Consider the following 22,791-nt stretch of genomic DNA (forward strand, 5'->3'; position numbering starts at 1 on the left):
CCGGAATAATATAATTTATATGGATTTATAGTATTTAGAACTAATTTTCAAAGTCAACAAGCTGGTAAATTTTGAAGTAAAAACCAATTTTAATTTGAAGCAAGCCAAATGAAAAGTTAAAGTTGGTTTTGGTTTGGTTTTCATTCCAACACAAAAATACAAAGTCATCTTATAAAAATGTTTTGGTCGGCAGATAGGACCGTCGCTGGTGGTAATCTGACTCTGAAAAGCAATAATAGAAATTAAATATCAATATTTAAACTTAAAATATAAGACCATAAAGTACAAAACAATAATATAGTCCTTCACCCAAAATGAATGAAACCACTACTAACAACCATCTACACCAATTTCAACAATCTCACCACCAAATTAAATCAGTGGCTGAAATTGTGGTTTCTGCCTTCCTCGATGTGGTCTTTGATAAGATGGCCTCTGCAACTTTGAAAAGCATTGCACGCTACAATGGAATTGATGCTGAGATGAAAAAGTGGCATAGATCATTAATCCAGATACAAAATGTGCTTACTGATGCTTCTCAAAAGGAGATAACCAGCCAATCTGTGAAACGATGGCTAAAAGATATCCAGCATTTGGCTTATGACATAGATGACGTACTTGACAGTTGGCTGACTGAAGCCATGCATCATGAGTTCACCCATGAGTCAGAAACCATGACTAGCAAGGTAAGAAAGCTAATCCCAAGTTGTTGCACAAAATTCTCGCGGAATACTACGATGCTTGCCCAGTTAGATGATATTTCCACCAAACTACAAGTTCTACTTAAGCAGAAAGATGAGTTTGGCTTGAGAGTGGAAGGGGAAACCAGAGCAAAAAGTAATAGTAGCAATAGAAAATTTCAATCCTCTGTTGTCGATCCAACTAGTATTGTTGGAAGGCAAGCTGAGAAAGAAGCATTGGTCCAACAGTTATTGTTACCAGCTGATGAACCATGTGATCAAAACTATAGCATTGTTCCAATAGTTGGTATGGGCGGGGTTGGGAAAACTACTTTAGCTAGGCTCTTGTACGATGAAAAGCAAGTCAACGATCACTTTGAACTCCAGGCATGGGTTTGTGTTTCAATGACTTTGATAGCTTTGGTATAAGCAAAGTCATCTTTCAATCTGTGACAGGGGTAAACAAGGAATTTGCAAATTTAAATTTGCTTCAAGTAGATCTTGTAAATCACCTAAGGGGAAAAAGATTTCTATTGGTGTTAGATGATGTGTGGAGTGAGAGTTATGAGGACTGGAAAACCTTGGTTGGCCCGTTTCATACATGTGCTCCTGGAAGTAAAGTCATCATAACAACACGGAAGGATCATTTGCTCAAACAACTGGTTTATATTGAAAAAGATGGCATAGAATGAATAAAGATAATATTTTTTCATTTGATCCTTTATCAAAGTACAAGAGGAATTCTTAAATATACAAAGATGTTGACCTTGTAATCAAGGAAAAAACAAAAAAGGAGGAAAGTCATATCTCTTGATATCATTTCCAACGGTTTAATCTTGCTGTCACTTTGCTGTTAGAAATCTTCTATATTGGGAAATGATGCACACTGATCCCCTATATTTTTAATAATTTATTTTTATTTTATAACACCCCCCCCCCCTCAAGTTGAGTAGTAGGGTTTCCGATGCTCAACTTGCCAAGGCAATGACCGAATATTCTTCCATTGACAGCCTTAGTTAATATATCCGCTAATTGGTCTTCTGATCGGACGAAAGGTAGTTCTATCGTTCCAGCTTCGAGTTTTTCTTTGATGATGTTCCGATCAACTTCTATATGTTTTCTACGATCATGTTGGACAGGATTCTCTGAAATTTGTATAGCGGCTTTGTTATCACACATGATCTTGCTAGCTTCTGTTGGAGGGAACCCTATCTCAGTCAGAAGTTTATGAATCCATAGAACTTCTGCCAGTCCTCGTGCAATCCCTCGGAACTCGGCTTCGGCGTTGGATAGTGCAACAACCTTTTATTTCTTGCTTCTCCATGTTACTAAGTTTCCGCCAACCAGAGTGAAGTATCCTGATGTTGATCTCCGGTCATCTTGATCCCCAGCCCAATCTGCATCAGTGTATAGTTGGACCTTCAAATGTTTGTTTTGCTGAAACAGAACTCCATGACCTACCGTTCCTTCGAGGCATTGGATAATCCTCATTACTGCTTCTATGTGAGTAACTTGAGGTTGGTGCATAAACCTGCTAACCACTCCAACTGCATATGCAATATCAGGACAAGTATGTGAAAGATATATTAATTTACCTACTAGACGTTGGTATCTTTCTTTGTCTGTTAACTCGCCTTCCTTTTCCATACAAAGTTTATGGTTTACCCTTATTGGTGTGTCAACAGGTTTGCAGTCAACCATTCCTGTTTGGGCTAGAAGATCAAGAATGTATTTCTTCTGACATATAAAGATCCCTCTTTTTTTATCTTAACACTTCAATTCCTAGAAAATACTTAAGTCTTCCCAAGTCCTTCATCTCGAACTCCGTGAACAAATTTTCTTTTAACTTCTTCATTTCTTCTTCATCATTACCTGTAATGATCATGTCATCAACATATATAATCAAACAAGTCACAAGTTTACCTTGTCGTTTAATAAACAATGTATGATTGGAGTTGCCTTATTGGTATCCATATTTCCTCATTGCTAAAATGAATCTGCCGAACCATGCAAGAGGAGATTGTTTTAACCCATAGAGAGATTTTTTTAAACGACATACTTCTTTTGTCTTGAAATTTTCTATAAACCCAGGTGGAGCCTCCATATAAACTTCTTCTTCCAATTCCCCGTGTAGGAAAGCATTCTTAACATCGAATTGATGAAGAGGCCATCCTTCATTTGCAGCAATTGAAAAAAGGACTCGGATTGTGTCAAATTTGGCTACTGGGGAGAACGTTTCTGAGTAGTCAATCCCGTACGTCTGGGTATAGCCTTTAGCCACTAACCGTGCTTTATATCTTTCAATAGTTCCATCTGGTTTGTGTTTGATTGTAAAAACCCAGCGGCAACCAACTGGTTTCTATTCCGTAGGAAGATCACATTTTTCCCACGTGTTGTTTTTTGTTAATGCCTTTATCTCTGTATCCATTGCATCCTTCCAATTCTTCAATTTTAGAGCTTGTTCCACAGAGGTTGGAATTTGTTCAGTGTAAATGGAAGATGTAAAGGCCTTGGCTTCTTTGGATTGGTTTCCTTCGGTTATGCTAGCCATTGGATACCTAGAGGATTTAGACTGTTTCTCTGGAGAGTACCGCTTTGCTGGAATTCCTCTATTGACTCTTGGTGGAAGAACATATCTCTCGGTGGCTTATTCTTGTCTTATTTCTTCCTGTAATGGTTCTTCTTGTTCCTCCTGCACTGTTTGTTCTACCTCTATTTCATGGTTGTTAGATATATCAATATTTTCATGACCACCATGAAATCCTTCATTTGTTATATTTTCGAATAATTGAGAATTACTTACATTGGATGTCAGGTCAGGAGCATTTGGGATCGTGGCACTGTTTGTTGGTTCGCTAGATTGTTGTGGGTTTGGTGACTCATCTTGGGTACTATGATTAACTTCTTCTGATGAAGATGCCCATTTTGGAACCCATTTAAGCTAACTCAGGGTGTCATGTTCTTTCTTCCCCTCACCACTAAGTTGAGAGCTATAAAAGAATTCGGTTTCAAGGAAGTCGCAGTTCATGGTGGTGTACAAACGACGCTTTGTTGGACTATAACACCGATACCCTTTTTGGTTGACTTCATAGCCCACAAATATGCATTTTTCAGCACATGGGTCAAGTTTATTTTGGTTGATTTTTGGTATGTGGACAAAGACAGAGCACCCAAATATTCATGGTTGTAATGTGAGAGCGGGTGGCAATTTGGTAAAATCTGAAAGGGCTTGAAGAGGTGTTTTAAGACAAGAGCTTTTATGGGTAGTCGATTGATAAGATATGCTGCAGTAGCGACGGCTTCGGGCCAGAAAGACTTAGGAACTTGGGATTCAATTAAGAGGGCACGAGGTTATCTCTAAGAGTATACGGTTTTTTCGTTTGACTGTGCCATTTTGTTCAGGGGTGTGGGAGCATGACGTTTGATGAATTATTCCTTTTGTTTGACAAAAAAAGCTTCATTGAATCGTTTATGTATTCTCCACCATTATCAGATCGAAGAACTTGAATATTAGTTTTAAATTGTGTTTTTATCATGGCATAGAACATAATAAATTTATCAAAAACTTCGGATTTTTGTTTTAGAAAATAAATCCATGTCATACGAGTGCAATCATCGACAAAAAGGACGAAAAAACAAAAATTTTGTCCTCCAATAACTTTTGCCAGACCCTATACATCAGAATGAATAAGGGAAAACGGTAAACTAGCTCTTGTATTATTAGGTTTAAAATTATGTCTATGGCTTTTGACCAAGACACAAGTTTCACAACTTAAATCTTCATTGAAAGGAAATAATTTTGGAAATAAAATATGTAAATAACCGATAGATGGGTATCCCAGTCTCCTATGCCATAACCAAGCTTCTCTATTCGTAGTTCCATGAGCTAATAATACACTACCATGTTGAGTCACCTCTTCCACATAGTACAATCCTTGACGTTCAGTGCCACGCCCAATAATCGTTCCCGTCCTGATATCCTGTAGAATACAGAAGGTCGGGTGCATTAAAACGGTACAATTTAATTCTTTTGTCACATGACTAATGGATAATAGTTTATGTGATAACGAAGGGACATAAAGACAATTTGAAAGTTTTAATGTTGATGATATTTCAATTGTGCCCCCTCCCTTTACGGGAACTATCCCTCCATTGGCGGTTTTTATGTGGTTAATTTTAGGTTTTGAATTTGAAATTATGTCGGATAATTCAAATGTCATGGTGTCAGTAGCTAGCACCACAATAGAAAAATCCACGATTTATTTAAATCGTCACATGTTCCGGCCATATTAATTTCTCCTACATTTTTATTTGAGTTATTTTCATAAAAAACATTATCAAAAATACTTTGATTTATTTGGCCACTATCACAAAAAATAGATTTACGTGGGTTAGCATTAGTCTAAGTAGACTCTTCACGAACAATATTATATGGAAAAGATTCTTCATTTGATTTTTTGCAATTAACTGTTTTCTCAAGAGGCTGGTTTAGCAATTTTCTAACTGTAGGATTAATAAAACTAATGTTGCAAATTAAAGGGTTTGAGGATAATAATCCCTTACCTCTTTCATTGTGATCTTCATTGCCATCTGTATATTCAGTTGCAGCCGATTGACTTGCCGATGCCATACCACCAAAGGCACCACTTCTGTCTCCACCACTGCGCTGGTCGCCGCCGCCGTTGTTGGTAACTTCCAAGTTGCCCACGGTGGCCGCTGCCTTTGCTTTGTCTTTATCCCCTTTTTTGTGGCCATCGTTCCACCAATCGGGGAATCCAACTAGCTTGAAGCATTGTTCCTTCGTGTGTTTTGACATCCCGCAATGGCTACATCTCAATCGCGACTTATCAACACGGGATGATGACCCGGACGGTTTCCACCCCTGGTCTGACCGGCGTTGTCCTTTGGATACTAACCCTAGCCCTTCGATGTTCTGATCAGACGCCATTAAACCGGTTGCCACCCCTTGTGTGTCACTAGATTTTCCCCCTAAAATGTTATGATGAGCATATTCTTTTCTAACTGCTGCATACGCCCCTTCGGCTAATGGAAGAGGTTCACATCTCAGGATCTCTCTTTTAATCGGATCGTACTTACGATCTAAGGCGTTTAAGAATTGGAACAGTTTTTGTTCATCCCTAATTTTGTTATATGTGGTGATGTCGGCTACACATGTCATTGGGTTCGGGTCTCTGCGTTCAATTTCTCCCCAGATGCCTTGCATCACTATCCAAAATTCCTCCAAAGGTATGCCATTTTGCTTAAGCTCATTACCTTTAACATGGAGATCAAAGGTTTGAAGCTTGTCCTTACCACTGCTATATGTTATAACTAGAGCGTCCCATAATGATTTTGATGTCGGGAACTCTGTTAAATTACTAGCAATGACAGGTTCAATGTTTTGAATTAGCCACGAGAAAACAACAAGATCATCTTGTTCCCACTGATCATATTTTTCATCAGTTGGTTTTGGTGGATTTGTGGTTAAATGGTTTAATAAGGCTTTTGATTTCCCCCCTATGGCGACTCGTATCATTCGAGCCCAAAGGGCACAGTTTTGGCTACTGAGATTAATGCTAATTTTCAGGCTATCAGATAGAGTTTGCTTGGTGTTTTGGGTTTGAGAATTGAAGCTATTTTTGAGGATATTGGCAATTTGGAGAGTAAGGGAATCATGGTTTAAGTCACCGTCTGTTTCAGACATGGTGGCTTTGTTAATGATGCTTGAATGATTTAGAGGTAAATGATGAGCAAGAGTAAATGATTTGATCCTAGAATCATCACTGCTTTGATACCATATTGAAAAAGATGGCACACAATGAATAAAGATAATATTTTTTCAGTTGATCCTTTATCAAAGTACAAGAGGAATTCTTAAATATACAAAGATGTTGACCTTTTAATCAAGGAAAAAATAAAAAAGGAGGAAAGTCATATCTCTTGATATCATTTCCAACGGTTTAATCTTGCTGTCACTTTGCTATTAGAAATCTTCTATATTGGGAAACGATGCACACTGATCCCCTATATTTTTAATAATTTGTTTTTATTTTCTAACCGTTTACAATCCTCTAAACAAGCAACTGCATAACCTGTTAGACGACGATGCTTTGTCTTTAGTTGCTCAACAAGCATTAGGTGCAAATAACTTTGATTCGCATTCATTACTCAAACCATATACTGAATGCATTGTGAGAAAATGTGGTGGATTACCTTTGGCTTTGATAACACTTGGTAGATTTTTGAGAACAAAAAAAGATGATGTAGAGCACTGGAAGGAAGTGTCAGACAGTGAGATATGGAGATTAAAAGATGGAGGTGGAATTCTCCCAGCCCTTAGAATAAGCTACTATGATCTTTCTGCATCTTTGAAGCAGTTATTTGCATACTGCTCCTTGTTCCCCAAGGACATGTTTGACAAGGAGGAACTTGTTTTATTATGGATGGTAGAAGGGTTTTTGCATCTACCAACTTCAATCGATTCAAATGAAGAACGCTTGGGTCATGAATTCTTTGAAGAGTTGTTGTCAAGGTCATTTTTTCAACATGCACCTAGTAATGAATCAATGTTTGTGATGCATGACTTGATGAATGACTTGGCGACATCTGTTTCTAGTGAGTTTTTTGTAAGGTTAGACAATGAAACAAAGGAAAATATTAGGAAGGGGATTTTGGAGAAGTGCCGTCATATGTCATTTAATCGTGAGCAATATGTAGCTTACGATAAGTTTGAGGTGATCACAAGAGCCAAAAGTTTGAGGACATTCGTGGCAACGTCTGTTGGGGTGGTTGAAAAATGGCAACATTTCTATTTATCGAGTAAGGTTCTTGTTGACTTATTTCGTGAGTTAGCATTGTTAAGGGTTATATGTTTAGTAATTTAAAAATAAGTGAGGTACCAAAGACCATTGATGCTTTGAGTCACTTGAGGTATCTTAATCTATCTCGAACTAAAATCACACAACTCCCATAAAATGTATGCAATCTTTATAATTTAGAGACGTTGAAGTGCTTGAAAAAGAGGTCCTAAATGAGTTGATGCCTTGTAATGATAAGTTAATACAACTAAATATTAAGTCATACGGGGGATTAGAGTTTCCAAAATGGATTGGGAATCCCTCATTTCATCGGCTGAAACACGTGTCGATACATGACTGTAAAAGATGTACAGTCACTGAAGGAGTTGTTTATTGAAGGTTTGGATGCGGTGAAAGTTGTGGGCATGGAGTTACTTGGAATTGGTGGTGCATTCTCTTCACTTGAAATTCTTAGTTTTACACATATGAATGGGTGGGGAAAATGGTCAATGAATAGCGAGGCTGCGTTTCCATGCCTAAAGCATCTTTATATAAAAGACTGTCCTTATTTGGTAGAAGTTGAACTCAATGCACTACCTTTATTGAATGTTCTAAAAATAGAAATATGTGATAGTGGTGTGCTAAGTAGGTTGGTTGAAATAGCTTATGCGGTCACAAAGTTGAAAATAATAGGCATTTCAGGGCTTAATGATGTGGTGTGGAAAGGTGTTATAGAGCATCTTAGGGCAATTAAAGAACTAAATATACTTGGGTGTAATGAAATAAGATATTTGTGGGGCTCAGAAGCAATTGCGAGTAAATTTCTTGTAAATTTAAGGAATTTGGAAGTGTGTCACTGTGATAATTTGGTGAGATTAGGAGAGAAAAAGGAGGATAGTTGTAGGAATAACCTCCTAACATCTCTTAGGATTTTGGATATATCTTTTTGTGATAATATGGAACGTTGCGGTTGTCCAGAAAGTGTTGAGGCATTGACTCTCTTAAATTGTACTTCAGTTACAGTTATCTCCTTTCCAACGGGAGGGCAGAAGCTAAAGTCACTTAAAATTTGGGGTTGTAAGAAACTATTGGAAAGAGTGTGGGGAGGAGAAAAGATGAACAACATAAGCAACACACCAATGCTTGATTATTTAATTATAGATGGTTGGGCAAATCTGAGATCAATCATTGAGCTGAATTGCTTTGTTCACCTCACCACATTGTTAATAAGAGATTGTGAAAGTCTGGAGTCATTTCCTGACTATGAGTTGCCCAATTTGACCTCCTTAAAGAGACTGGAAATATCAAATTGTCCAAGAATGGATATTTGTTTTCCTTGTGGAGTTTGCCCTCCCAATTTGAGTTCCCTAATGATAGGTAAGCTAAAGAAGTTAGTCTCAGAGTGGGGCCCACAAAACTTTCCAGCGTCACTTGTTGAACTATAGTTATATGTTAGGGATGATTGTGTTAAACCTTAGACAAGTGAATCAAGAACACCAAAGACGATATTGCATAAAACGTTTATGCGACTCTTTTCATTAATAAGAAATAAGAACAAAATACTTTCTACCACACTAAAAATAAACCTATTGATGGGTTTATATAACACCCACAATTATAATCCTACTCAAACTAGGAAACATAATCATACTAGACTTCTACTTTATCTAATACTAATTAAAAAATAACCATGACACCAAGTTATTCAACTTGGTCCATGAACTTTTGATCTCCACCAAACCGCCCCTTGAGATCTTTCGTACCACCCTTATACTTTTCGTATTAACCATTTGGGTCCTTCAAGTTGGTATTGCACCAAGTTTTACACTCCCTCTCAATACCAACTACCATTGTTCCTCCAAGATCCTTCACACCTTGTAACGCTCGCACCTCGTTGAGCTTGATTCTTGGATTCGACTTTTTCAATCTATCATCAGGTTTCTTTTTCCTGTTGACAACTGAGCTAGTTTCGAGATTACCACTTTTTAGAACTGCATCACCCGGTTTCAGATAGGAAACAACTTTTGCTTTCTAAATTTCATGACCAACGATCATGGTACTCAAAGCAATTCTTCCATCTTCACTTGATGTATACTCCTTCTCGAACTTTACTCCTTCATTCGATTGTTCATCCGGATCACCCGAACTACGCATGAACATCATGCAAACTCCAACTTCAACTTTGTTGTTTTGTTGCTTCAACGTTTTCTATTCTACCATGACAATCCGTAACATGAGACGGAACTATCTCATCGTGCTCTTCATTCAACACGGTTTCTTTCTCGTCTTCTTCGGTTACAGTCATGATTACGTCTTGATCAACCATACTTTCTTCCTCAACTATAATTTCCTCATCATCTAAATTTAAAATAACAATAGATGATTCCAAGGTTGCCTTCAATGGATTTGACTCTGGCACTACTTCCTGATCTGTCCACCAACAAAAGCCTACTTCAAACCATTCATCTACCAAGTTCGGTTTGAATTCGGTGTCAACTGCGTATGTTTCTTGAACCTCGGCCATATTAGCTAAAATAACCGTTAAAAAAATATTAAAATAATAATAACAATAATAAAAGTAACAATAATTTAATAATATTATACAAGTAAAAATTTGTCTAGCAAAGAAAATACAATGACATGTACACTTCCATGAGAACGAAAATAAATAAATAAATAAAATAATAACACTAGTAGTAACATAAATAGAAGTAAAAGAAGACATGTAGACTTCAAAATGATCTGTATATGTGTAAACTAATGTAAACAATATAATAATAATAATAATAATAATAATAATAATAATACAATCAGACAACTTTGTTACGTAAACATGCAAGCAAATAAATAATCAACAATCATGATAACCAATATGGAAGAGAAACCCTTTGGACAAATGCATTCACCACCCTTGACTTTTTCAACCTACCTTACTTCCTTCCCACGTCAAATTTTGCAGACAAGGAATGATATGTGTTGGACAATCTCTAAATAATTGCACCTTTGTCAAAGATATTTTGAACTCAACTCTTGAACCACCATTATAAAAGCCAAGACTTTGCCTCACAGCATTCCTTTAAACACCTATTCTTCTTCAAGTCTGTGATCTACATGACAACCACGTTACCACCTCCGACCAAACCCCTTACTTGCACTTAACCCAAAACAAACGCTACTACTCGTCACCTCCATTACGCGCCACCACTCAAAGGCCACCAGAAATATTAATCATTCCCTCGCCACTACCGAAACATTTTCCGACGAATATATTCTCAACTCCAGAGGCCGTATCGTCGCAACGAATGTAAAGCCAAACACATCTTCCGTTCGTCTCCACCCTTACCATTGTCCACAGGCCACCCAACGTTGTCGCGTCTCTCGTTCCGTTGCGGATTTGCAGACGACAATTGCTACAGCGCGCCACTACCACCGGAGTGACCATCACTGCAGCGCCGCCAAACCAAGCACCGACTATTCCATAGGTAGTCCTCAAAGCCTTTCGAATCTTGGTGTAGAATGCTAAACTTATGATCTATGAATCTATGATTTGCAAAAGTTAGTGTTTTTAAGTTTCCTTTTTTTAGGGAACCTGCAACCAAAATTTAAAATTTAGGAGGGTGGAACTTTGAAAAAAAAATGATTAATAATTAACTACTTACTTAAGAATAATTAAGACTTAGGTTGCTAGTAACATATGTAAATAAAAACGAGGTCCAGAGGTCGTGAGTTATTGTAGCTCTGTTTTTGTTATTTTGTTTTGCATATGGTCCACTTTCATAATGCATCAAGTATATATAGTGTAATAGTTAAATAATTCAAAAGGGATATCTTATGTATTTTTTTTTTTTTACTAAGCATTTAAATCGTTTGTTCGAATATATGCTCAGATCCACTAAAGTTATAAACATAAAGCATTTAAATCGTTTGTTCAAATATATGTCAGATTCACTAAAGTTATAAATATAATAATCATGTTCTAAATCCACTGTATTAACACTTTTAAAACAAACTTATAATAATGTTCTACAAAACTAACAACAATATATAATAACATGTTATACAGTACCGAAGCTTACAAAGAAAATTTAATAAGACACTTAAATAAATTTAGAGCTTATAAATGTTAAGCCTTTACAAATATTTTATTATTACTCATTAATAAAACAATAGTAATAATAATTATTATAATATACAATGAAAAAAATGTTATATCTCATCAAATATAAATTACTTGTAGGTTATCACGACCCCTAAAAGAAACAAGTCTAACAAAATTGTGAATTGTTATTCAAGGTACGGATCCTAACCCCCTCCTTATTGTTGCTATATTATATTCATTTTTTTATAAACCATGTTGTTATATATATATATATATATATATATATATTCCTTTGGAACTCCTAGCGTTCTTTGGCAACTCGATTCATTTGGCTGTCCGTTCGATTCATGTTCTGATTATGATTTGTTATTTGACTTAATGGCATGCGATAGAATTATTGCTATATTGTACTCATTATTGCATGCTTCGATTATACTGATATGATTTGGTATTTGCTTTAACGCTTCGAGCGCGTGTTTAGATATATTGTTACATTATTGTTTCAGTTGTTATATTCTGTTACCCTGAGCATGTTCCTACTTGTGGGGGTGACCACAAGCACGACATTACGGCATCGATGGCGTAGCACCGACCGTGACGGTGAGCCTAAATCACGGCCTCTCCTTAGTACTTGTGAGGTACATGAGGCCATTAGGAGGCGTATGGACTGGTCCTAGGATATATGTATATGATTATGGTGGATGGTGTGTGATGCCCACGCTCCATTGCACGTTCGGCACATAGGATCTGCTGCTCTATATGTATGTTTGTAAGTAATAAATTAAGAATTCGGCTCACGGGTACATCCATATGATACGATTTACTTTATTGGTTTGCTTTACTGTGTGTCGTATCATCTTATGTTATGTTATTGTTTGATTCTTGTTAACTCGTTATTATTGTTACTTGTGCCATTTTATCCGTACTGGGCATTCGGCTCATTCCGTAAATCTTTTTTCTTTAGCAGGTTCACAGGTTACTCTGGACGGGGTGTGAAGAGAGAAAAAACGAAATTTGAGCTCTAGGACTTTTGGATTTTCAAAGTTAGTCACTTTTGGTAGTCTATGCTAGCTTGTCTAGAACTGACTTTATGTAATAAATAATTAAACCTAGGGCTTTGTAATGACGTTTAACTTATGGAATTATGTCTTATGTTTTGATATCTATGATAGTGACACGTCACCATTCCAGGGTGGGGTGTTACATTAGCCTCCACTTCCCACGGTTCTTCTTCTTTAACGACAGCTGCATTACCTTCCTCCTTAGGTTCTCGACAGTATTTTGCCATGTGCCCTTTTTGTCCACAGTTATGGCACCTAAAAGGAAACTGCTTTGGTTGGTACCTTGATTCTTTGTCTTGGTTCTCTTTATCCGATGAATCTTCTTCAGAGTTTTCAACTCAACTATTTCTGTTCCATTCTTTCTTCTTCGGTCGTTCACGTTTCTCGTTCTCCCAATACTTACTCTCGCCTTTATCGCCATAACGGTTTTTATTTTTGTTGAACCGATACTTCTCCTTCCTTCCGACATACAAGGCTTCACTCTCGCTTTTAACTGACACACCGGCTAGCTGTTTTGCTAAGGCTTCTTGACCAGCAAGAATATTCTCGAACTCGGTTATACTCGGTTGGGTCGCCCATCCTTGAATAGCGGTAACGAAGCTACGATACTCCGGCCTTAAACCGTGGATGATTATTCGCTTCATACGAGCATCGCTAACCCGAGACTGTGGATCGAGTTCTCCAATCTCGCGACATAGATTCTTCACCTTACGAAAATACTGTGCGATCGGAAGGTCACATTGGGAAATCGTCATCAACTCACCTTCGACTAGTTGTAATCGAGCATCATTCTTCTTCGTGAATAAGGTCTCCAACGTATCCCACGCTTGCTTTGGGTATTCAAGTTCTTGAATGTGATCATGAACATCATCATCCACTGTTGTCTTGATGATAAACATTGCTCGACCCGCTTTCACCTGCCACTTCCCGATACTACCGTTAATATCGTTCGCGGGTTGTCTCGTGTCGGTACCGTTCGTTACCTGCCAAAGATCTTGACCTTGAAGATACGACTTGATGCACGTCGACCATTGTTTGTAGTTGCTTTGGTTCAACTTCTTGATTCCTCCAACGACCTGCAATTCTGCCATATTGTTTCGGTTTCTTGACTAACCAGAGATCGGTTCTTTTCTCCTTGATCGAACAGAAACCCCAAGTACTGACGATGAGGTAACAATTTATTTAAATATGGATGAGGCTAGCCTTCCAGATGCAAACAAATTGTTGGTTTTGACTCTTGTGACTTCTCTGATTCTAGAACTCACACACAACCCAAGCACCACCTTGTACTCGTTCAAGAATTGTTGACTTTTGAACTTGATAATCACAATTCCCAAACAAAAATTGGGACGGCAATTTTCTCTCCACACAACACACGATTATATATTTGCAAACAATATATATTATAATGACTCACGCGGAAATCAAGCACTTATGATCTTGGTTTGAGGAGGTCGGATTCCTTACGTCGGTTGGAAACTTTTAACACCTTTGATCGGAACCTTAACTCCAATCGGTTTCTTGGCCTCTTATGCCTTTGATTGGAACCTACTACCGCAATCAAGAGTTGCCGCCAATTGAAAACACGAGTCTGGATCGTTAGGCTCTGATACCACTTGTTAAACCTTAGACAAGTGAATCAAGAACACCAAAGACGATATTGCATAAAACGTTTATGCGACTCTTTTCATTAATAAGAAATAAGAACAAAATACTTTCTACCACACTAAAAATAAACCTATTGATGGGTTTATATAACACCCACAATTATAATCCTACTCAAACTAGGAAACATAATCATACTACACTTCTACTTTATCTAATACTAATTAAAAAAATAACTATGACACCAAGTTATTTAACTTGGTCCATGAACTTTTGATCTCCACCAAACCACCTCTTGAGATCTTCCGTACCACCCTTATACTTTTCGTATTAACCATTAGGGTCATTCAAGTTGGTATTGCACCAAGTTTTACAGATGGTAGTGAATTATTTTCTCCTCGTCTTCTTCCTTCATCTCTTACTGATCTTGGTATTATTGGATTTGAGAAACTGGAATCATTTACAATGGGACTCCAGCACGTCACCTCCCTCCAACATCTCTCTTTCTTCAATTGCTCTAATATGAAGAAAGTGTCGCATCCCCAATACCTCGCCCCTCTCCAGCATCTCACATTTTTCGGTTGTCCTAAAATGACAGATCTACCTGTAGTGCTGTTTCCTTCGCTTTTGAGTTTAAGAGGGTATGGCTGTCCGAATCTTAAAGAAAGATACTGGAAAGGAGGCAGCTGCTGGTCCCTCATCTCCCACATCCCCTGCATCGACATATGCTAATATCTATGGTGAAGTCAATCTGAAGGTCTCTCTCCTTCAAATGATTTATAATCTCAAATACATAGCCTAGTGTTTTCTTTTTCTTTTTTTCTGAAAATTGTATACTATATTGTATTGAAATCAGTACTCTATGATAATGCCAGCCCATATTACGTTTGTTTGAGGAGAAAAATCTTAGCTTTAAACCCATTACAACCTACTTAAATTCAAACGGGTTTACTGGATTAAAAATTTATTTTTGTACCGTATTGGCCGGATTATAAATTATGTCTTATTCATGAAATACATATGGCTTCACTTTGGTTTTATTTGCATGGAATATGATTTTGACTATAGTTTTGTTAATCCAATTGACTCGCATTAATTTGATGTTTATAGGATATTGGTCTATAGTTTGATAAAGTCAAACTTGAAGTGGCTTAAAACAGGAACATATAACATCTCTTCACGTCTGGTGTTGATTATTGACACCATATTGAGTTATTTTAGGGTCCATTTCCGATAATACTACATGTGTTTCTTAAGTTTATGTGATTGTCTCACTTTGATTCGTGGTTTACTGCATATGATTAATTATCCAGATTTCTCTATTTTTTTTATTTTAGTAGATCAAGATCTGAACTCACTTATTTTGACAATTTATTGAATGATTTAAACAAACAAGCGAATTATTGTAAAGTTACATTCTCCATTAATGACAATGCCAGATAGAATTTTGTTGATTTGTAGAAGACCGATGATACTTTAATTTTAGTATGATTATTCTTTAGCTCTTTTTTTTCTTTTTTCCATTGACAAGTTGGTGTATGAAGAAACCGACGGTGATTATATCTATGGTTGAATTCAAGGCTGGCTCTAGCCCAAAGAAATTAAAGCGGTGGATTTAGGCCTCCAATTTTTACAATGCGGTTGATTTAGTTATGTATTCTGGTATGTATCTTTCTTTTTATTTATTTTAGTATATTTATCTTTCATTCTTTCAAAAGTGCAAGGGAGTTTTTTATTAACATGTTAGTTCTGATTGTAAAGATTTATAATTTTGGCTAAATTCTTTTCAACTTCAAGTGAATATTTCATACTCTTCTTGCAGTTAGGAAATTAGTACAAGGTAAATTACAATTATGAGTTTTTTTCTAAAACAGGCCTAAAATTGTTATCTTGTCGTAGGCCTCCAAAGAGGTTGAGCCAAGATGCTGCATACTCAATAATTGTGATTGGAAGAATTTCACACTTTCTTCTAGAGATTTGCTAGAATTCAATTCAGAGAATGGGGCAAGTCAAACTTGGTAAATTAGAATTGTACATTGTAATTAGAATAGACATTTACAAGGGTATATGTAAGAGCAAGAGATACAATACAATATAAAACTATGTCTAGGGCCGAGGAGCTATCCTTAGCTTGGAGGACTATAAGAAGAGAAATCGCTAAAAGAGTGGAGGCTTTGAAGCAACGCCTGCAATCTGATCGTTTGTAGAGATGAACTTCACCGAGAGTTTTTCTTGAGCTACTAGTTCTTTAACAAGATGAAAATCCACTTCTATATGTTTAGTGTGTGCATGGAAGACAGGATTTGCTAACAAGTACGTCGTTGCGCCAAGATTATCCCACCACAATGTTGGGGCTCATCGACTGGGACACGTAGCTCACACAAGAGCGCTTGTAACCATGTTAGTTCAAGAACGGTATCAACTAAAGCTTTACACTCTGATTTTGTGGATGACCAAGAGACAATCTTTTGTTTATGCGCAACACAAGATACAAGATTCGACCCAAGATATATAGCATGTCCCTCGGTGGATCAACATTCATACAGACATCCACCCTAGTCAGCATGGCACGCAGAGTCTTGTAAGTGGCATTTGTGTAAGCATGGAGAACTTAATTAACTATTTTTGTGTAAGAAGGAAAGATTTGGGATTTTATGAAAGCATGGTAAATGACGTTTAACTTAATTAACTATTATTTTACAATTAATATGTAAATGGAATATCCTTGAATGTAATGACGACCATGATTAAGTTACAAATAATAAGAAAAATAAAAATAATAAATATTTCTATTAAGTTATATTATAAGTAAGGTGTGAATCTTAATAAATTTTTATAACATATTTTAATAATAAATGTTGTAACTGTAATTTTTTTAAAAATTTTGTGTATAGCTTTATTATTTTGAATATAAACCATAATAAATACTTTAAGTATGTACTAACAAACAGAAAATACTAAAATAACATCAATTCGTTGTATTTGTATAAAAATAAAATTAATAAGTTAATATAATATTGAAATTATGTAAAAACCTAACGAAAACAATATTCTATGAATCTAGGTTTCAATATTTTAAATGATTTTTGGAAAGCGAAAAATAGTGGGATGGGACTGAAATAGATTTTTTTGTTTAAAATTTTGAATTTGAATACTTTTAATTAAGTAATTTGTCTTGTAATGCATATTAAATTAAATATATTTAAATGTATAAAAAAGGTATAAATCAAGTCATAAAATATATGTTTTGAAGCATTTTGGTCTAAGCTATGGAAGAAAATATTGAAAACTAAATATTGATCTTCTTATTACTAAAACCCTTTATATTACATAAAAAGTCAAATAAATAAATGACATATATAGTTAATATAGTAAATCTTTATATATATGGATTGTATTTATAATATTCAACTTTAATGAATTAATTAAAGCTAAAAATCAAGATTTATGTAATAGCTATTCTTCATATTTGTAATATTTATACAAACTGTTTAGAGAAAATTAAGAAAATACATATTTTTCTGAGTTTAAATGCATACGAGAAAATTTTTAAATCCAAATCTGAAACCAACCTTATATAGAATTTATGCACAGTTGCTCGAATCTCGGTTTAAAAATTTTTAAATCCAAATCTGAAACCAACCTTCAATGTTGAAATTTTCTTATTTTCTTATTTCATCATTAATATTAATGAATTAATCGGTTATGATTTGTTTTTAATAAAAATAAACTTAAATTCATATCTTGAAATGACTTAAAGATAAGGAACCATATATTAAAATATGTGAAAAAAAGATGAAGAATGCTATAAGATTGACAAATGACAAAATTAAATAGTCTTTTATTAAAATAGATAGATATTTTTTTATGACTATTCAACAATTTTGAAAGTTCAAAGGATAAAAATGAAATTTGAAATCTTTTGTTGTCTGATTTTCGTAGAGGTGGCCCCGTTTGAAGAAAAAAGAGCCTATTCGTTTCCAAAAGTCAAAACTAAACATTAAAAAAAAATTAAGAATTAGTTGGGTAACTTCAAGAGCGAATATTGGCATCACGGTCACGGTAATAAGCAGTTTAATTATTTTGAGAAAATAAAAATAATAACTAAGCTTAAACTTGGTAATTAGATGAAGCTAATAATTAAGGACCGGACCAGTCACTTTTGAGTCTAAAAGATTCCCTTAGACGAGTCTTGAAGGGTCACCAAGATCTTATCTTGCCTACACGAATACCTCAGACTCGTTGGGCTGAACTACTTTTGATTTCTTACCCCCATAAATTCCTTTTTTTTTTATTTATTTATTTTCTTGCGTTTTGCGCCAAAAGTGAATAAACTAAACAACTAAAATTAAATAATTGAATATAAACTTCAACTAGGCAAAGTCAACTTGATTTTGACTTCTGGAGTTAAGTATTTAGTGGAACTAGGCCAGATCTAACTGTACAAATTGCAAACCAATAATTGAAACTTGCTGCATTCCATCTACAATCTCACCACCACAAATCATATATAACCAATGGCTGAACTCTTGCTTTCTGCTTTCCTGGGTGTGCTCTTTGAGAAGCTGGCCTCTGCAACTGTGAAAAACATTGCTCGCTACAAGGGAATTGATGCTGAGATCAGGAAATGGCAGAGGTCGTTAAACCAGATTCAAGATGTGCTTACTGATGCTTCCCATAAGGAGATAACCAATCAGTCTGTGAAACGATGGCTCAATGATCTCCAGCATCTGGCTTATGACATAGATGACTTGCTCGATGATTTGTCAACCGAAGCTACGCACCGTGAGATCACCCATGACATCACCAGCAAGGTAAGCAAGCTAATTATCCCAAGTTGTTGCACAAGTTTCTCACGGAGTACTAGGACACATGACAAGTTAGATAATATTACCGCCAAATTGCAAGATCTAATAGAGGAGAAAGCTACTCTTGGTTTGAGTGTGAAAGTGGAAACTAGGCCAGAAAATATAAATAGAAGATTACAAACCTCCGTTGTTCATGCATCTATTGTTGGACGGCAAGCTGAGAAAGAGGCGTTGGTCCACAATTTATTGGGTGGTGAACCATGTGATCAAAACTTTAGCATCGTTCCTATAGTTGGTATGGGTGGCGTTGGTAAAACTCATCTAGCTAGGCATTTGTATCACGATAAGCAAGTTCAGGATCACTTCCAACTCAAGGCATGGGTTTGTGTCTCGGGTGAGTTTGATAGCTTTGGTATAAGCCAAGTTATCTATCAATCTGTGACAGAGGTACATAAGGAATTTGCAGATTTAAATCTGCTTCAATTAGATCTTATAAATTACCTAAGGGATAAAAGACTTATGATGGTATTAGATGATATATGGAGTGATAGTTACGAGGATTGGGAGACTCTCGTTGGCCCTTTTCATGTATGTGCTCACGGAAGTAAAATCATTGTGACAACACGGAAGGAACAACTACTCAAGCAGTTGGGTTACGATCATCTAACCAAGCTGCAGAGCCTATCACATGGCAATGCTCTCTCATTATTTGCTCTACATGCACTAGGTGTAAATAATTTTGATTCACATTTCTCACTCAAGCCACATGGCGAAGCTATTGTAAAAAAATGTGATGGTTTGCCTTTGGCATTAATATCAATGGGGAGATCACTAAGGACAAAGCACAATGAAGATTCTTGGAGAAAAGTGTTAGAGAGTGATATATGGAGATCAAAAGATGATGTAATTGTCCCAGCCCTTAGACTAAGCTACCATGACCTTTCTGCGCATTTAAAGCGGTTGTTCACATATTGTTCCCTGTTCCCCAAGGGCTTCTTGTTTGACAAAGAGGAACTTGTTTTGTTATGGATGGCAGAAGGGTTTTTGCACCAGTCAACTCCAAAAGATTCAACATAAGAACACTTGGGTCATGAATACTTTGATGAGTTGTTCTCAAGGTCGTTTTTTCAACACGCACCTAATAATGAATCATTTTTTGTGATGCATGATCTGATGAATGACTTGGCCACGTCTGTTGCTAGTGAGTTTTTTATAAGGTTGGATAATGACACAGAGAGGAGTATTACAAAGGAGGTGATGGAGAAGTATCGTCATATGTCTTTTGTTCGTGAGAAGTATGTAGCTTACGAGAAGTTTGATGGGTTCACAAGAGCCAAAAGTCTAAGGACATTCTTGGCAACGTGTGTTGGGGAAGCAGAAAGTCGGTCATTTTTTCACTTATCGAATAAGATTCTCGTTGACTTGCTTAATGAGTTACCATTGTTAAGGGTTCTATGTTTAACTGGGTTTTGTATAGGTGAAGTACCAGAGTCCATTGGTACATTAAGACACTTGAGATATCTTAATCTATCTCGAACTGAAATCACACATCTACCAAAAACTGTTTGCAATCTCTATAATTTAGAGATGTTGATTTTATTTGGTTGTAGGAGTTTAGCTAAGTTGCCGAATAACTTCTTAACACTTAAAAACTTGCGACATATTGACATCAGGGACACTTCGCTTTTGGATCGGATGCCGTCAGGGATTGGTGAGTTGAAAGGCCTACAAACTCTATCGAAAATTACTATTGAAGGTGAAAGAGGATTTGAAATAGCCAAACTTAAACAATTTTTCAAGAATCTATGTGGGAAAATGTCCATTGTAGGTTTGGACAAAGTTGAAAATGCAATTCATGCACGTGAGGTCAACTTTTCACAAAAGAGGCTTAGTGAGTTAGAGCTTGTATGGAGTAATGAGCCATATGGTTCGAAAAACGAAGTGCTTGAAAAGGAGGTCCTAAATGAGTTGAAGCCTTGTAATGATAAGTTAATACAACTCAAAATTAGGTTATATGGGAGATTAGAGTTTCCAAATTGGGTTGGGGATCCCTCATTTATCCATTTGAAGCATGTGTCTGTAAGTGATTGTAAAAGATGTACAACTATACCGCCATTTGGGCAGCTATCATCACTCAAGGAGTTGTTTATTAAAGGCTTGGACATGGTGGAAGTTGTGGGTTTAGAGTTATTTGGGACTGGTTGTCAATTTCCTTCCCTTGAAATTCTAACTTTTAGAAGTATGCATGGGTGGAAGAAATGGTCAATGAATAATGGCGTTGTGTTTCCATGCCTAAAGCAGCTTCTTATAAGAGATTGCCCTAACTTAATTGAAGTCACACTTGAAGCAGTGCCTTCATTGAATGTTATTGACATACATTATTGTCCTAATTTGGTTAAAATCTTAATTGGAGCACTTCCTTCATTGAATGTTCTAAAAATAGTTACATGTCATAATGGTTTGTTGAGAAGGTTGGTTCAAGTAGCTTCAGTAGTCACCAAGTTAGATATACATGGTATTTCAGGGCTTAATGATGCGGTGTGGAGATGTGTTATAGAGTATCTTGGTGCAGTTGAAGAATTAAGCATCAAGTACTGTAATGATATAAGATATTTATGGGAATCAGAAGTTATTGCAAGTAAGATTCTTGTGAAATTAAGGAAATTGGAAGTGGTTGGTTGTGATAATTTGGTAAGTTTAGGAGAGAAAGAGGAGGAAGATGATTGTAGGAGCAACCTCCTGACATCTCTTAGGATGTTGGAAGTATATAAATGCAAGAATATGGAGCGCTGCACTTGTCCAAATAGCATCGATACATTGAGTGTAAGGTCTTGTTGTTCAACTACAACTATCTCTTTACCAACCGGAGGGCAAAAACTCAAGTCACTTGACATTATTAAGTGTGAGAAACTACTGGAGAGGGAATGGGGAGGACATAAGATCAACAACAACAACAATAGAAACATCATGCCTGCGCTTGAACAAGTTAAGATAACCGGTTGGGCAAATCTGAAATCAATAACTGAACTGAATTACTTGGTTCACCTCACGACACTGATCATATTAGACTGTGAAAGTCTAGAGACATTTCCTGACAATGAGTTGCTCAATTTGAACTCATTAAAGGAACTAGCAATAATAAACTGTCCAAGTATGGATGCTTCCTTTCCTCATGGATTTTGGCCTCCCAAATTGGGTTACTTAAAAATAGGGAAGTTAAAGAAGCCCATCTCAGAATGGGGTCTACCGAATTTTCCAACCTCACTTGTCCATCTAGGCTTATATGGTGACAATGTAGCAAGTGGTTGTAGTCAATTTTCTCATCTTCTTCCTTCATCTCTTACTTACTTGGAAATAAATGAATTTGAGAAACTGGAATCATTTTCAATGGGACTTCAGCACCTCCAACATCTCATTTTTCACAACTGCCCCAATCTGAATAAGTTGTCACATCCAGAGCACCTCACATCCCTCCAACATCTATGTTTCTGGCATCGCCCAAAAATGATGGATCTACCAGAAGTGTTGTTGCCTTCACTTTTGAGTTTAATCATCTGGGGTAATTGCCCAAATCTAAAAGAAAGATGCAGTAAAACAGGTTGTTACCGGCCCCTCATTTCCCATATCCCTTGTATCGACATAGGAAAACGCCTCAATCATGGAGTTAAATGAAGGTCTGTCTCTTTAACAATTTAGAATTAATTAACTGAATTATTTGGCATTTTGAACAAACACTTTTGA

At 36.3% G+C, this 22,791-nt stretch overlaps 1 protein-coding gene and 2 pseudogenes across 1 annotated transcript; 2 read left to right on the top strand and 1 right to left on the bottom strand.

Moving 5' to 3' along the window:
* Positions 1-314: 314 nt before the first annotated feature.
* On the top strand, positions 315-8,922 carry LOC143582703 (putative disease resistance RPP13-like protein 1; annotated as a pseudogene).
* A 4,053-nt stretch (positions 8,923-12,975) lies between these two features.
* Positions 12,976-13,728, bottom strand: LOC143582704 (uncharacterized). Its single transcript, XM_077065198.1, has one exon. The coding sequence runs from the start codon at positions 13,726-13,728 to the stop codon at positions 12,976-12,978; it is 753 nt and encodes a 250-aa protein (XP_076921313.1).
* A 5,025-nt stretch (positions 13,729-18,753) lies between these two features.
* On the top strand, positions 18,754-22,165 carry LOC143582707 (putative disease resistance RPP13-like protein 1; annotated as a pseudogene).
* Positions 22,166-22,791: the final 626 nt, after the last annotated feature.

This window comes from Bidens hawaiensis, unplaced genomic scaffold, assembly GCF_021521415.1.
Source record: "Bidens hawaiensis isolate Kalapana, Puna unplaced genomic scaffold, B.hawaiensis_p1.1 tig00031842_1, whole genome shotgun sequence".
Classification (NCBI taxonomy): Eukaryota; Viridiplantae; Streptophyta; class Magnoliopsida; order Asterales; family Asteraceae; genus Bidens; species Bidens hawaiensis.